Source organism: Cebus imitator, unplaced genomic scaffold, assembly GCF_001604975.1.
Source record: "Cebus imitator isolate Cc_AM_T3 unplaced genomic scaffold, Cebus_imitator-1.0 Scaffold485, whole genome shotgun sequence".
In the NCBI taxonomy this organism is placed as follows: domain Eukaryota; kingdom Metazoa; phylum Chordata; class Mammalia; order Primates; family Cebidae; genus Cebus; species Cebus imitator.
In genome coordinates, this window is record NW_016107800.1 from 533,996 (window position 1) to 550,502 (window position 16,507).

At 51.7% G+C, this 16,507-nt stretch overlaps 1 protein-coding gene across 6 annotated transcripts in view; it reads left to right on the plus strand.

Annotated features, from left to right (window-relative positions):
- Positions 1-16,507, plus strand: part of MEGF11 (multiple EGF like domains 11) — a 414,135-nt gene that overhangs the window by 318,396 nt on the left and 79,232 nt on the right. For all 6 annotated transcript variants that reach the window (XM_037732953.1, XM_037732954.1, XM_037732951.1 and 3 more), the window contains 2 exons: positions 9,104-9,350; positions 10,558-10,678. In XM_037732953.1, coding sequence (XP_037588881.1) covers positions 9,104-9,350; positions 10,558-10,678 — 368 coding nt within the window. The remainder of the gene's footprint in view (positions 1-9,103; positions 9,351-10,557; positions 10,679-16,507) is intronic.

The following is a 16,507-nucleotide window of genomic DNA, read 5'->3' on the forward strand; positions in this document are numbered from 1 at the left end:
AGACGGGGTTTCACCGTGTTGACCAGGATGGTCTCGATCTCTTGACCTCGTGATCCACCCGCCTCGGCCTCCCAAAGTGCTGGGATTACAGGCTTGAGCCACTGCGCCCAGCGGGTTGTTTGCATTTTAAGAGGGATTCCTGCAGCCCCTGAGGAATGGGGTCCTAATGGTGCAATGCCAAGCAGACACAGCGATATCTGAAGCAGGGGCCCAGTGTTGGTTTTGGTTCAGCCATCTGCAGAAGTTTGCCTGGCTCTGAGAAAACTATTCCTGAATCTCCCCACTTCCTCCTGCAATGCTGAGGGTGAGGTGCCTGGCTGAAATGGACCTGGCTGTGGCAGAGGCTATGGCAATGGAGATGAGGAAGGTAATGAGCTGAAGCAGTTGCCTTTGCTCAGGGCATTGAATGCACCCATGGCCTTCGTTCCCCCTCCTGCCCTGCAGCCCAAGACACTGCTGGCTCCCAGGCCTCCTTGTGTCTAACCCGACAGTGGCCACAGCCGCAGCTTTGGCAGGCCGCTGCCCAGAGCCCCTCGCATCACCCCGTGTTCTGACAGTCTCCCATTTGCCTGTCTGTTTCTCAAACTGACTGTAGGCTTCTGAGCCCCTCACATGGTAGGTGCCTGAAAATTGTTTGACATTGAGCCTCTCATCTCGCAATAGCTGGTGTGATGGGATGCAAAGAGCCCTTGATGGACATGGCCAGCTAGTTTCAAATGCAGCTCTCCAGCTTGTTAGCTGTGTGGTCACAGGCAAGTCACTCGGCCTCTCTGGCCCAGTTTCCTGACCTGTAAAATGTGGAGGGCACACAAGATAACTTCTAAAGCCTAGCAGTAAAAAAAGCCAATGTATGACTCTCAACTTCGCCTTTCACAATCAGGTGATGTTGCCCTCTGCCAGGGGATGTTAGTGTGTGTGTGTGTGTGTGTGTGTGTGTGTGTGTGTGTGTGTGTCAGGGGATATTACTGGCATCTCGTGGGTAGAGGCCAGGGATGCCACTGAATGCCCTGCAGTGCACCGGATGGTTCCCCATAGCAAAGAAATTTTCTGGCCCAAACTATGCTGAGGTTGAGAAGCCCTTATTTCGTTACTGAATGTCTCTGAACCTCGGTTTTCTCACTGGAAAATGGAGTCATAATCACATCTCACATGGTTTAACTGAGATCATCTTTGGCATGAGGCAGGGTATGAATAACTGGCACAGGATTAGTACAAAAATGAAAGGAAACAACGTGTGGGAGAATGCAGGTGGTCCCTGGTAAGCTCTCAGGGTCAGGGTTTTCCCCACATGCCTGTGCTCACTCCTCTGTCACTCCCACCCTAGGAGACAGGTGGGGCATGGACCCTCAGCCCCTGTGAATCCCAGCCTCCCCTCAGAGGTTTAAGGGAGGGATAGATAGTGTGGTTAAGTGACACCAGGTAAGTAACAGCTGTAATAAATAGATCACTAAGAGCTCATGATACATCATAATCCTGTGCTGTCAGCATCTTCCAGGCTTAGGAACTGTGTCAGGAGCGTCGGGTTTTACTCCACCTTGGTCTATTAATATTTAATTCCAACAATCTAAGTGGCAGAAGGATAGGAAACTGAGTGGTAGCTCAGCTCAAAGCTTGGGTAACCACCCCGAGTTTTTCAAACAAACACACCTCCTACCCCTGTGCCCTCTGGCCTGTTTCTCACCTGGGGACATTTAGCAACAGGGCACAGAATCACGGAGACTTGAAGGGTCTCCAGCATTTACCAGCCAGTGTTTCTTTCTTTTTGGGGGACAAGGTCTCACTGGGTCACCCAGGCTGGGGTACAGTGGTGCCGTCACAGCTCACTGCAGCCCTGACCTCCCAGGCACCAGCCGCTCTTCCACCTCAGTCTCCTGAGGAGTTGGGACTACTGGCACGTGCCAGCACACCAGCTAATGTTTTTAATTTTTGTAGAGATGAGGTTTTGCCCAGGCTGGTCTTGAACTTCTGGACTCAAGCTGTCCTCCTCCTCCAGCCTTTTGAAGTGTTGGGGTTACAGGTGTGAGCCACCACATCTGGCCCAGTATTTCTTAATGGGGACACCTTTGGCATTTTTTATTTTTGTTTTATTTTACTTATCTTATTTTTAGAGATAGAGTCTCACTCTGTTGCACAGCTGGAGGGCAGTGGTGCAGTCATAGCTCACTGCAGCCTCGACCTCCCAGGCTCAGGTGATCTCCTTACCTCAGCCTCCCGAGCCGCTAGGGCTACAGGTGTGCGCCTCCATACCTGGATAATTTTTGGTAGAGACAAGGTCTCACTGTGTTGTCCAGGCTGTTCTCAAACACCTGATCTCAGTGATCTTCTTTCTCCACCTCCCAAAATTTTGGGATTACAGGTGTGAGCCATCGCACCCAACCAGGGTACAGTTCTAAATTGTGTACGATTGTCCCTGGGGTCATTTATGACAACCTAAACCTCTCCTCTCCGGCTTCCAGATGCCGTCTTGGGGAGGGTGACCTACCCCAGGCAAGAACCTCTGATCCAAACCTGCCATTTTACAGATGTAAAAACAGAGGCCCAGAGAGCAAAGCAGGCTGCCCAAGCATGCCCAGCGCTGGCTCTGACCCATCCTTCAGGCTCCCTCAGAATTGCAGCTCAGGCCTGGAAAGAGTGGAGGGGCTCAGCCTTGGAGAGCTTGACTGTGCTTTGACTGGGGCAAGTCTGTTGACAAATGGCCTCGCTCGCTGGGAAGTCACTTTATTTATCAGCTGGAATGGTTTCCGGCGGCCGCTGCTCTATCCCTGCCTCCCTGCCTGCTGCCTTGGAAACTCAGGAGCAATCCCAGGACCTGTCAGCTCTCACTGCTGCTTCTGCAGGTGGGGTGGGAGAATGAGAGCCACAGACCGTGCTGGGAGGGGCCCTCACTGCATCAGGCGCTTCCGTTGCTGGGGAGGAGCAGGGGGTGGGGGCCTTGGCCTAGGCCTTAGTCCAAGCTGGGGCAACTCAGGAGCAGTGGCTTGAAGGTTCGTTTCCACCCTTGACCTTTGATTCAGAGGCCGACTCCTCCTCCTTGCTGGGCCTCAGGATTCCTGTCTATGGAATGGGAAGGACTAACCTTCTCTCCCACCCCACCTCTGGCCCAGCATCCTTCTGTGTATCTCCCTGAGAGGACCAGTGAGAACAGAGACCATGGGAAGAAAGAGTTCTTACCTGGGGAGATTTTCAAGAGACCTATGCTTGGGCCCCGCCAACCACCCTAGACCAATTCATTCAGAATGGCCATGGGTAGAGCCCAAGTAAGAGTGTTTCCTTTTCCTTTCTTTCTTTCTTTTTTTTTTTTTTTTTTGAGACGGCATCTTGCTCTGTTGCCCAGACTGGAATGTAGTGGCACAACCTCGGCTCACCGCAACCTCCACCTCCTGGGTTCAAGCAATTCTCCTGCCTCAGCCTCCCAAGTAGCTGGGACTGTAGGCATGTGCCACCATACCTGGCTAATTTTTTGTATTTTTAGTACAGACAGGGTTTCACTATGTTGGTCAGACTGGTCTTGAACTCCGGACCTCATGATCCACCCACCTCAGCCTCCCAAAGTACTGGGATTACAGGCATGAGCCACCATGCCCAGCCAAGAGTGTTTCTTAAAACTGCCCCAGTGATGCTGATCTGCAGCCAGGCCGAGAACCACAGTCTGAGGAAGTGAACCCTAAGCAGCTGGGGGGGCTCCTTGGTAGCTGGGAGAAGGGCTGGCCAGTCTCCCTCCTCAGCACGGCTGACAGGTCTTCTTGTGCTCCACTGCGCTGGCTGCTGGGTGGGACCAGATGGTGGATGGGGGGAAAGTAAAGGGCAATCACAAAACGAGGCCCACCTTGGCTCCTCTGTTCCTCCAGCCCAGAGAGACTCCAGGGCTAATGGAACAGCCTGGACGCAGGTACCTTCCTATACAGCAGTGAAGGTGGAACAGCAATGGCAGTCCTAGTCCAGTCCAGAAAGGCATCAAAACATGTTTACTTGGGTCCCTTTAATGAATTATCTTCAGGGACTCAAAAAGATACCTATATCCCGGTGTTGACTGTTGTAACAATAGCCAAAAGGTGGAACAACTCAGTGTCATCCACAGATGACTGGATAAACAAAATGTGGTAGAATATTATTCAGTCGTAAAAAGGAATGAAGTCCTGATACGGGCTACACCATGAATGAACCTGAAATATTATGCTAAGTGAAATAAGCCAGGTACAAAAGACTGATACTGTATGATTCCGTTTAGAATCTAGAAATATCTAAACAGGCAAATTCATAAAGACAGAAAGAGCGCGGTTGTGGTGGCTCACGTCTGCAATCCCAGCGCTTTGGGAGGCTGAGGCGGGTGGATCAATTGAAACCAGGAGGTCGAGACCATCCTGGTCAATAAGGTCAAACCCCATCTCTACAAAAAAATAGAAAAATTAACTGGGTGTTACCGTGCATGCCTGTAGTCCCAGCTACTCAGGTGGCTGAGGCAGGAGAGTCACTTGAACCTGAGACGCAGGTTGCAGTGAGCAGAGATTGTCCCACTGCCCTCCAGCCTGGGGGACAGTGTGAGACTCCGTTTAAAAAAAGGAAGAAAAGAAGGGAGGGAGGGAGGAATGGAGGGAAGGAATAAGAAAAGAAAAAAGGTGTAAAGCTTACCAGTGTAGTTGGAGGTGGAACTAGGGAGTTACTGTTGAATGGTTACCAAGTTTTTCTATTTGGGGTGATGGAAAAGTTTGGAAACAGTGGTGATAGTTGGTACAACACTGTGAATGTAATTAATGCCACTGAATTGAACACTTAAAAATGATTAAAATGGAAACCTTTATGTTATGTATCTTTTACCACAATAGAAAAGATTCTGAATAAGCAATAGATAATCTTAACTGAAGAGAATAAAATTACGGGAAGTAGGGCCAGTCATGGAAAACCTAGGGCCTACGCCCACCCTTCACACTTGAAGCAGTTCCTGAATAAGGCACTTGTGGAAAATGAGCCTCCTTTCTCATCTCTTTGTGGGTTTTCGAGGGTGACTATTTAAGCCCAGGCTGGCTGCCAGCGTTCCATGTCCACCTGCAGCAGGTGCTGTTATTATGGGTTGTCGTGAGAATTAAATGAGAAATTCACTTTGCACCTTTATCTCACGACGTGGCATTAGTAACTGTCCAATCAACTGGAGTTACAAACTTAAAAGCCTGTCAGTGATGAAGACAATGGGGAAGCCACTTCCCTCATGGGGACCCAGGGGCACACTAACCCTGGACCCCAAAGTCTGAAGTGGTCAGAAGGGAAGGAGGTGAGCTGCCCAACCTTAAAGAACACAACAAGCCAGGCCATGCATTTCCCAGTGCCCTTCAGTGCTCAGTAGCTGCCCAGAGAAGGTCTAGCCACTTAAAAAAATCAGCCAATAATTCTATCTACTCCGGAGGCTGAGGCACAAGGATCGCTTGAACCCAGGAAAGGGAGGTTGCAGTGAGCTGAGACGGCACCACTGCACTCCAGCCTGGGTGACAGAGTGAGACTCCGTCTCAAAAAAGGAAAAAAAAAAAAATCAGCCAAAGTCCAATATAATTAGGAAGGAGAGTCTGGGACGAAAAAAGAAATGTGTGAGGGGTGACATTCCAAGGCCAAATTGGTAAGAGTTCACAATTCTCTGTGAAAGAATGCAAAGTCCTCTTGTAATTATAATGACGGTAGTTTTCAGTCACCTTGAGCAGAGCTGATAATTGACTCACTGCAGCTTGCCTCATTTCTCTGTCATTGCTGGGGAATGAGGTGTTTTAAGTGAATTTTCTAGATAACTGAAGCTTATCCCTGTGAACCCTAACGTTGTTTTTCCATTTAATCACTCTGGGGAGGAATTTCTCCGGAATGAATTACACACTTCTCTGCTTCCTTAATCAGAATATTCTAAATTAAATGTGGCTTCTTCCTGTCAATTTGGATATGAGAGGCTATTTGCCCCTATATTAATGGCTCCAAGTTACTTGGCTTTTTTTTTTTTTTTTTTTTTTTTTTTTTTTTTTTTTTTTTTTTTTTTTTTTTTTTTTTTTTTTTTTTTTTTTTCTACACGTTTCCTATTTCCATGGTTTCTTACTGTGACATAGAGCTCTTGCTCACATATTTTTAGGAGCCCCATAGAACATGCAGACGTTGGCAAGGCACGGTGGCTCATGACTGTAATCACAGAACTTTGGGAGGCCGAGGCAGGTGGATTACCTGAGGTTGCAAGTTCAAGACCAGCCTGGCCAACATGGTGAAACCCCGTCTCTACTAAAAATGCAAAAAATTATCCAGGCGTGGTGGCACATGCCTGTAATCCCAGCTACTCAGGAGGCTGAGGCAGGAGAATCACTTGAACCCAGGAGACGAAGGTTGTGGTGAGCTGAGATCGCACCACTGCACTGCAGCCTGGCAACAGGAGCGAAACTCTATCTCAAAAAAAAAAATGCAGACACAAACATACACATGTGCCTATACATACACACTCACATGCCAGTCTGTAATGTGAGGAAGCAGAGTGCCAGGTTTAATAGAACTGTGTTTACATCCTTCTGTAATGCCCTGAGCCACCCGTGTTAGAGGACTTTCGTAGTGTACCATGAACGCTGCTCCAGCATTTCTGCCCACTCAACTGTGCACCCCAACAGGGCAGGGCACCTTCTGGCACTAGCAGGTCCTTGGTAAATGTTTTTGAGTGGGCAAGCAGAAGAATGAAGACACCCAAGTGTTACCACGTGGACTTTATGACAATATTCTAGCTTCCTTATCAGAAGGCTAGCTTTGCTTCCTACTGGGTTTTGGCTGCGCCAGAAAGAACAGAGGTCGTTTTATAAGCAAAGCGTAACCGTGCGCCCTGGGATGCACGAAGAGCAAACCGGCTTTGGGCCCCAACAGTTTCATACAGAGCCAAGGTCTCAGGGCAGTAACTGCAGCCCCAAGAAAGGAAGGGGATTCCTTGTGCTGGATCCTGAGATGGTTCACAGTGATGAACAGAGAAGAAGTGGCCGGTCCCTGAGGCATCCCTGACCTGTGCTTTGTGGCTGCCACCTTGTCCCCAAGGCCACCTCTAAATTTCAGTCTTTGGACTCACCCTCTAGAAAGTGTCACATGACCTGCAGTGGAGAGAGCTAGAACCAGGAGACCTGGGCCTGCCCTTGCTGTGACCTCAGGCAGTCACTTCCCTTCTCTGACCCTGTGTTTCTCCATCTGTGACATGGGAACATAAGAAAACCTAACTTACACGGTTGTTGTGAGGGTTACATTTTAGTCATGTATGTAGTCACATCTTACAGACGATAAACTGTGTGAATTCAACTACGTGTTCTTGACAACTAAAAGAGAAATGGTACCACAGAGAATTCTGCCGGTCCTTCTGCTCACTGGGTGTGTGTCTCGGGGAAAGGATGAGGTGGAAGGTGCTGGACTGCTGGATACTCAGTCACCCTCCGTCCTGTGAGCCTTTTTTTTTTTTGGAGACAAAGTCTTGCTCTGTCGCCCAGGCTGGAGTGCAGTGGTGAAATCTTGGTTCACTGCAACCTCTGCCTCCCGGGTTCAAGCCATTCTCCTGTCTCACCCTCCCAAGTAGCTGGGACTACAGGAGCACACCGCCACACCCAGCTAATTTTTGGTATTTTAGTAGAGACGGAGTTTCATCATGTTGCCCAAGCTGGTCTCAAACTCCTGAGCTCAGGCAGTCCACCCGTCTCGGCCTCCCAAAGTGCTAGGATTACAGGCGTGAACCACGGCGCCCAGCCGCCTGTGAGCCTTTTTCGATGTGAGTGGAGGCTGTAGCCTTACTCATGTAATACCAAGTGGCAAATATAGAGTGAGACTCATTCATGATTTGACAGCTCCGTTTGTGTGTGTGAATACTTGGGGCACAGAGGAAGAAGGGATGAACCAAGATAGGGTGATGGGCATTCCAGGCCTCGGTGGTTCTGTCTGCTAAAGGATGATGGGCAGGCTCCATGACATTGACCACTTGACCTTGGCCGGTAGGTGGGAGGGACATACGGGGGACTGGTAGGGCTGGTGGGGCAGTCATTCCACCAACCTTCAGCCCCCAAAGACCACATGCACTCAGTGGCCACACTGGAACCTTGTACCTGGAAGTCTGACCTGATCTCCTTAGCTGGGAGCAATCATTCTTTCCATTGAACTTCTCCCAGAACTTAACGTTACGTGTGCCTGTCCGTGCCTGAATTCCACACCCCACTCCCACCCCAGAATTTGGGGAAATGAGGCTGTAGCTGAGGACATCGTGTTATTGTGTGTCCTGTACGCATCAGGTGAGGGTCAGGGTGGGAGGTGGCAGCAGGCGGGGTGACCTACCTGGGGCTCTGCGGTTCAGCCCCTTTCCATAGCCCTAGACTGTGAATTTCTGCAAAACTGGCTCAGCTATCACTCTTTGAGACGTTTAATTACATTTAAGATCTTGAAGGCTGTCTGTTAGCTCCCAGGGAAGCATTTCGTTTTCCTCCTCCTGAAGCTGGCTGCTTGGAAGGTAATGAAATTGAACTGAAGCTGAAGCAACCAGGGGTCGTAGGCATTACTGAGAGGAAGAAGCATGAGGTAGAGCCAGGGAGGGGCAGGAGAAAACCAGCGTGTGTGGGGAAGAGGGAGAAGGGGCAGGAAAGGCAGAGAAGTGGGAGCTGGCCTGGGCTAGGTCCGGCAGGCCCCAGGAAGAGGGGCAGAGTCACAGAGAAGACGTGGCAGATGGCAAAAGAAAGGGCCCAGCAGAAAGGAACACAGAAAGGCAGCCGGCTGAGAGTTTAGCAGAGACGGAGGGAGGTCAACAGCTTGTGGCTCCAGAATTTCAGTACAGGAGAGGGGGCTTTGGCACAGCCATTTGGTTGGAAGAGCATGGCCGGACCAGGAGGTGGGTTCTGAAGCTGCCTTGAGGGAACAAGCCCTCTGCCCCTCTTAGCCTGTGTGACGATTTGCGTGACTTCGTGGAAGAACTCGTGGAGCTTATGAGGCACCAAAGCTTCCACCCAGGCGCCCCTTGCTGCCCCCTGTCCAGGGAGGGGTGCTGCAAAGATGGGAAGGCCGCATGGGCATCGGTTGCCGGCCTCTGCCCCAAGGAGAGCCTTCGAGGCTCCTGACACCCGACCATCCCCATCTCTCGCAGGCTGTGACAGCGACCACTGGGGCCCCCACTGCAGCAACAGGTGCCAGTGCCAGAATGGCGCCCTGTGTAACCCCATCACAGGCGCCTGCGTGTGCGCCGCCGGCTTCCGTGGATGGCGTTGCGAGGAGCTCTGCGCACCTGGCACCCACGGCAAGGGATGCCAGCTGCTGTGCCAGTGCCGCCACGGCGCCAGCTGTGACCCCCGCACCGGCGAGTGCCTCTGTGCGCCTGGCTATGCTGGCGTCTAGTGAGTAACGCGGGGGGCCTGGAGGGGTGGGGGGCCTGGAGGGAGCCCGCCCTGGGGAGGGGTCTGGAGTGGCTGCCCTCAGGGCAACTGCACGCCCCGCCCCAGGCCTCCTTGGGGGTGGGCTGTGTGGTGGGACCAGGAGAGTCAGGATAGTCTTGGCTGTGAAATCTCCTGTGAATCTAAACACCCAGGACTCACCCACGCAGGTCTCAGATTCCTGTCTTCCAGGTCCCTGTTGCTAGACTGCCGGAGTGAGCACTCCCTAAAACCCTCCCAGGAGGCCCCTCCTGGCAGGGGCAGCTCTTAGCTTAGAAGTCTCTTCTGACCTTACCCCATATGATGCTGCTCACCTGGGCATTTGGGACAGAGAGCAGTCAGGGTCCTGGGCAGATACCATTTGCAGATTTGGGAGGGTTACTCCGCCTGTTCCTCACAGCAAACAGCCCCCACTCCAGTTCCCCAGAGAGTGGTATTGACAGGAGATTGAAGATCTCCTCCCAACCCTGTAGCAGGCTCTGTGGCCCTCCGACAGCCTAGATCCTGAGGGGCGGCCAAGGACTCTAACCACAGAGACGTCGTTGATGGAGGGTGTTCCCTGCCCTGATGTCTGGCCGGCTCCCAAGTCCTAGTGAGCTAGAGGCCAGGGCCACTGGATGCAGGCCCAAGACTAAGCCCCCATGCAAACCCTGCCCAGCACCGCCACAGCGCCCTGCACATGAGCCTGTCATGAGAGCTGGGAGCCTTCCCGAGCCCGGAAGGAACGTGCTCCAGATTCTTCCCCTCTGCGTCTAGGCAGATTCTCGAAGACGGGATCCACGAGCACTTCTCAGTGCCTTCATTCGTGCTGTTCCCTTTGCCTGGCATGCCTTTCCTTCCATTCTCCTGGTGAAGTTAACTTCACCTTACGGCCCAAGTAAAATGTCTTCCTCCTCGGGAAGCCTTCCTCGGCCACCTCCCCAGCACACTCTTCTTTACACTAAGAACACCTCAGTCATCCCACAGGTATTGGCCCACGCACCCTCCCTTCCAGAGTGTTCAGTCGGAGCCCTGCTTCCCGCTCCTGGCAGGGAGCAGGACTGCAGCTCAGCTGATGTGCCTAATACAGATCCTTTGACTGTGAAGGAATTCCCAGGGAGCCCTGGAGCACTGGGACCCTGACACCTGACCTGAATGCTGCTGTGTCTAACACCTCTGCTTCTCCATGCAGCTGCGAGGAGCTGTGCCCTCCTGGGAGCCATGGAGCTCACTGTGAGCTGCGCTGCCCCTGCCAGAATGGGGGCACCTGCCACCACATCACTGGCGAGTGTGCCTGCCCCCCAGGCTGGACGGTAGGTGGCCCCACAGGATCTGGGTGGGGCACTGTAAGAGGGCTGAGCATTTGCCACTCACACACCTTAGAAGGCTAAATCGGCCGGGCATGCTGCTCATGACTGTAATTCTAGCACTTTGGGAGCCCGAGGCCTGCAGATCACTTGAGGTCAGGAATTCAAGACCAGCCTGGCCAAAATGGGGAAACCCCATCTCCACTAAAAATACAAAAATTAGCCAGGTGTTGGGGCACACGCCTGTAATCCCAGCTACTCAGGAGGCTGAGGCACGAGAATCACTTGAACCCAAGAAGCGAAGGTTGCAGTGAGCCAAGGTTGAGTTACTGTGCTCTAGCCTGGGTTCAAAAAAAAAAAAAGGCTCAATTCTTCTCCCACTCTGAATACCCTCACGCCTATTTATCACCTTAGGGCATCACTAAATGCTGCCAGTGGTGCCATGGACACAGCTTTGAATCCCAGGTCTGCCGTCTCCACGTGCTGTGTGGCCTGAAGTTACTCACCTCTCTAAGCTGTGGTCTCATGTGCAAAGAAATTGAGTTCTTCTAAGATTGACTGTCTGTGTGTGTAAACACCCACATGAGCTGCTGTGGGCCCTGGGCCAGAGGTGGCAGAAAAGTCTGGGAAAAGAAGAAACAGCAGGTACGGGTGACCTGAATTTAACGTCACCCCTGCACTCGCGCACACACGCATTCGGATTCCGTGGGCCCCGGCGTTTGTGTTTTAACAAGTGCTGCAGGTGATTCTGACGCAGACTCAGGCAGCCCGGATCTCCCCTCTGGGAACCACCATTGTAGGAAAGGGATTTATAACCTCAAGGGTCTAAATTCAGGTCTCACATCCAATGTTAACCCTGAAAAGAGCCTCCATTACTCCGCTTCCCCAAGTCCAACACTGATGTGCCACCAGTGAGCCCTGCCCTGCCTGGCTGCCATGGCTGGTGGCTGGCTCAGGTGAGGCTGTGCATGTCCGAAGTCCTTTGCAAGCTCTGAAGCTCCCTATGATGGCTTGATTTCTGTCCCTGAGTACCAGAGATCCTCTACAAGCCTCCTTTTAGCCAACACACCCTGCCTATCAGCACCTCCCCTGCAGACCAAGTCCTTAGAGGCAGTGAGTCAGCTGGAGCTGACCCTCCTGGGCTGTGTCCCTGCCTCGGACTGTCCAGTAACACGCCCCAGGTCAGGGGAAGCTCAGCGACACAGTCCGCTACCTCCCCTGGGGCCTGAGGCTTTGCAAAGCCAGGGAGGACAGGGCTGCTGAGCAGAAGCAGGATATTTTAGGAGGCTGTGAATGCAGAGGTCACAGGGACAGAAGGGAGGACACCTGCAGGGCCCATCGATGCAGGCACAGTCTTGTCAGAATGTTTTTAGGGCAGGAAAGGACCTTGGGGACCACTTGGTCCCACAGTATCCAAACCTGGCTGCACACCAGAGCTGACATGAGGGTGGCGGTGGATTAAAATGCAGATTCCCAGGCCCCATCTGTGACCTCCCGGGACCGGGGGATCTCTCTTTTTAATAGGCTCCCCAGATGGTTCTGAGGCAGCCAGTCCTGACTGCAGGTCTGCATTTGGAAAAAATTGATCCAGACCATAGGATTTCCTTCTGTGTTTCACAGAACCCTAGGGTTTCTTGAGGGAGAATGGGGACAAGAGCCCAGTCATTAGGACCCTGGTGCCCACCCCACCCCCACCTCTCCATTTGATCTATTTTCCATATTGAGGTGCTCTAGGTAAGATTCCACGTAAAAATAGGGTTTCCCAGCTTTAAGAGATTTGAGCCCCCGGGTCTGTCAATACCTTCCTTTCTCAGATGAGGACACTGAGGCTCAGAGAGGGTAAGGGACCTGTTCAAGGCCACACTGGTAGTTAGGGGGGAGGTGCAGCTAGAATCGAGGTCTCCTGACTCCCAGCCCTTGGCATCTGTCTGTCCATCTGTCTGTTTTCTCTGAGGAAGAAAAAGGGGCTGCCGCCACCTCTCCCATACCTGCCCACCTCTCCCATACCTGCCCACCTCTCCCATACCTGCCCACCTCTCCCGTACCTGCCCACCTCTCCCATACCTGCCCATTTCTCCCTCCCTAAACCAGTCTCTGGAAAGACCCTCTCATCTCCAACCAGCTTCGGAAATTCACCCAGTAGGCTGGGTCCTCAGAGGCCCAGCAGCAGCGGAGAGGTTGGATCAGGATGCAGTGGGGAGAACAAGGCCACAGCATCCCCGTGCCTGTAAAGGCCTCTCTGGAGACGCTGCTGAGGCTCTTCTGGTCAAAGACGGGGAAGGTGAGACGCCAACACATGCAGGGATTGTATGTCTCCCCAGCACAGCCAGAGGTCTGTTCTTCCAGATGACAGGAAACTCTGTCAATAGAAGCCTTTGGATTTGGGGACTTTATGTTTTTTATTTTATTGTAGACAATTGCATTTCTATTTTTGACATAGCATTTAACTTGCAGATTTGTATGAATTATTAATACCCCTTGTGCATACACAGTCACCGTATAATGAAGTCACACTCATGCCTGAGGCTCCTCCCAGGGAGAGCTGGGACCAAGGAATGGCTACTGGGGAGAAGGCTCCCCACTTTAGCATCCCCTGGCGCCTGACTTTCCCACAGTCACACAGTGGGCCCTGTGTGACTTCCACCTCACATTTTCCAACTCAGAGATAAAAAGACTGGTGATTCGCACCATGCACCTCCCCAAAGGCCGGGCCATTGTCTGAACTGGAGAGAGGAGCTGCCAGGAACTCTGGCCCTGCAGGCCCCTCCGAGATTCCTGGCCAGCAGGCCCTGAGCATGCACACGGGATGGTCCACCAGCCCAGCACGAAGCCTGTTTCAGTAGGAGTCTTTGCAAAAGAGCTTGGGAATCATTTCCCCTCTTTCTGAACTCCGAGACCTAGCAAAGCAGAGAAGCCAGGTGTGAGTCGTTTGATGTGAGTGGGCACTAGAGACAGAGAGGGAGAAGGAAACGGGATTGTCATTCCACACCCTGAGGAGTCCCCAGTCTGATGCTGGGGGCTGGATACCGTGTGTCTGCCCACATGCATACACACACACAGAAAAGAGACGGGAGGAGAGGAGACTGAGGGCCTGGGAAATAGGACTAGTTATCCTAGAGGGCCAAAGAGAGGTTTTGCGTGGTGAAATCCTATCTCTACTAAAAACACAAAAAATCAGCCAGGGGTAGTGGTGGACCCCTGTAATCCCAGCTATTCAGAGGCTGAGGCAGGAGAATCACTTGAACCCAGGAGGTGGAGGTTGCAGTGAGCCAAGGTTGTGCCACTGCACTCCAGCCTGGGTGACAGAGGAAGACTCCATCTCAAAAAAAAAAAAAAAAAAGCAGAGGTGTTGGAGCCGAGGCTCTAGCATCACAGATGCTCAGGTCTGAGAAGGGAGGTTCATGGAGCCCCACTTCCAGTCCTGTGGCCTAGATCTCCTTCGCAGCGCCCACACCAACCACAGCTCACGGTCCCTTGAGGGTGTCCATGCCACCCTGGAGCATCACTGGTGGTTAGAAATGCCTTCAGGGGCTTGGAGAGGCTGAGGCGCCTCCCTCCAGGGGAACCAGCACGCCTTCCGTCCTCTCCCCATCTTGGCCTCTTCTCTTCGTATGTTCCATTTAGCCAAGATCCTTTTAAAGTGTGACTGTTTTCCAGATTTTGACCAAGCCATTTGGTCTAACCACTTCTGAGAGGAGCAGAAAGTGTCACTTTACCCCATGTCCAACTTTCTACTTGACACAGCAGTCCAAGATCCCTCTACAATTGGAGATACATACTCAGTTGACCATAGGGCAAATACATGAGTCCTCTGGGGCTGCCATAACAAGGTGCCACAGACTAGGCAACATGAACAACAGACCCTGATTCTCACAGTGCTGGAGGCTAGAAGTTCAAGATCAAGGTGTCAGCAGGGTTGGTTCCTTCGCTCAGAACCAACCCTCTTTCCTTGGCTTGTAGATGGCTGTCTTCCCCCTGTGTCTCCATGTAGTCTTTTTTCTTTGTCTGTCTGAATCTCCTCCTCTTGTAAGGACATGAGTCATATTGGATGCGGGCCCACCCATATGACCTCATCTTAGCTCGATTACCTATGCAAAGATCCTAGCTCCAAATGCAGTCACATTCTGAGGTACTGGAGGTTAAAACTTCAACCTACGAATGTTGGCCGGGCACGGTGGCTCACACCCATAATCCCAGCACTTTGGGAGGCCGAGGCGGGTGGATCACCTGAGGTCAGGAGTTCGAGACCAGCCTGGCCAATGTGGTGAAACCCCGTTTCTACTAAAAGTACCAAAAATTAGCCAGGCGTAGTGGTGGGTGCCTATAATCCCAGCTACTTAGGAGGCTGAGATAGGAGAATCGCTTGAGCCCGGGAGGCAGAGGTTGCAGTGAGCTGAGATCATGCCATTGCACTCCAGCCTGGGCAACAAGACTGAAACTCTGTCTCAAAAAAAAAAAAAAAAAGTTTTTTCAAGAGTGTCCTTATCCAGCCCAGGACTGTAGAAGACTGAGTCAGACAGAAGCCAGAAGGACTTCCCTCCCCTCATGAATACCTAGAACTTATAATGTGCACTGAGAAAGACAGGCCCCTGCCATGCCTGGGGTACCCCCACCACCTCCAGGAGGAAGAGGGACCCCTATTCTGAGTGACTTTTATGATTATTATTATTATTTGAGACAGAGTCTCACTGTGTTGCCCAGGCTGGAGTGCAGTGGCACGATCTTGGCTCACTGCAACCTCCACCTCTCGGGTTCAAGCAATTGTCCTGCCTCAGCCTCCCAAGTAGCTGGGATTACAGGTGCCTGTCATCATGCTGGGCTAATTTTTGTGTTTTTACTACCTGCCTTGACCTCCCAAAGTGCTGGGATTACAGGCATGAGCCACTGCACCTAGCCTGAGTGACTCTTCTCTCCCTTCTTCACACACACACACACACACACACACACACACACACACACACACACACAGTCTCACTGTCCTTGGCTGCCTCTGCCCTTCACTCCTCCCTCCCCTCCCCCCCCAGCCCCTCCTCTCAGCCCCCCTACTTCTGACTTGTGTATGGAGAGTCTGAGCTTACTAGCCCCCTGTTTAACTCATTACAAGTAAATTGAATGATCTTGAAAGATGACTCTGGTCTGGCAGAATTTTCCTAAATAAACCAGCTTCTGCAGGGTTGGCGATTATTGGTGCTTAATAATTGTGTGTTGAACTAATTGATTAATTAATTGGAGGAACATCCTTGATCTCCAGAAGAGAAATGACTATCGGGTGTGTGTGGGACTGGAAGGGCAGCAGGAGTCGAGAGCAGGCTCAGATTTGTGAGTTAAAGACCTAAGACTCATGTGTAATTTTAAGTGATATAATGTCACAAGGCTAATACTGGGGGGCGGGGGAGTCCCCTACTCCATTTACAAATCCTACTCCCTAAAGGCAACTACTCTCAAATCTTTTAGGTATTTCTCCTGGAATTTCCCTCCATTTTTCTATATAACATGCTTTATAGCTGTTTCTTGACTTTTCCATTTTAGTCATTGAATCCATTGACTTCCTGACATAGAATAAGATTCAGCTCTGCCATACACACACATACAAAACAAGCGACTCTTCTCCCACACCTCCCAATGGAGTTACGTTACAATTTGTGGTTAAATTATTGAAAAAAAATATTTAAGACACGGCATCTGGCTGTGTCACCCAGACTGGAGGGCGGTGGCTATTCACAAGCACGATCATAGCTCACTTTCAGCCTCGAACTCCTGGACTCAGGCAATCCTCCTTCCTCAGCCTCCTGAGTAGCTAGGACTACAGACAGGTGCCACCATGCCCAGCTTGGT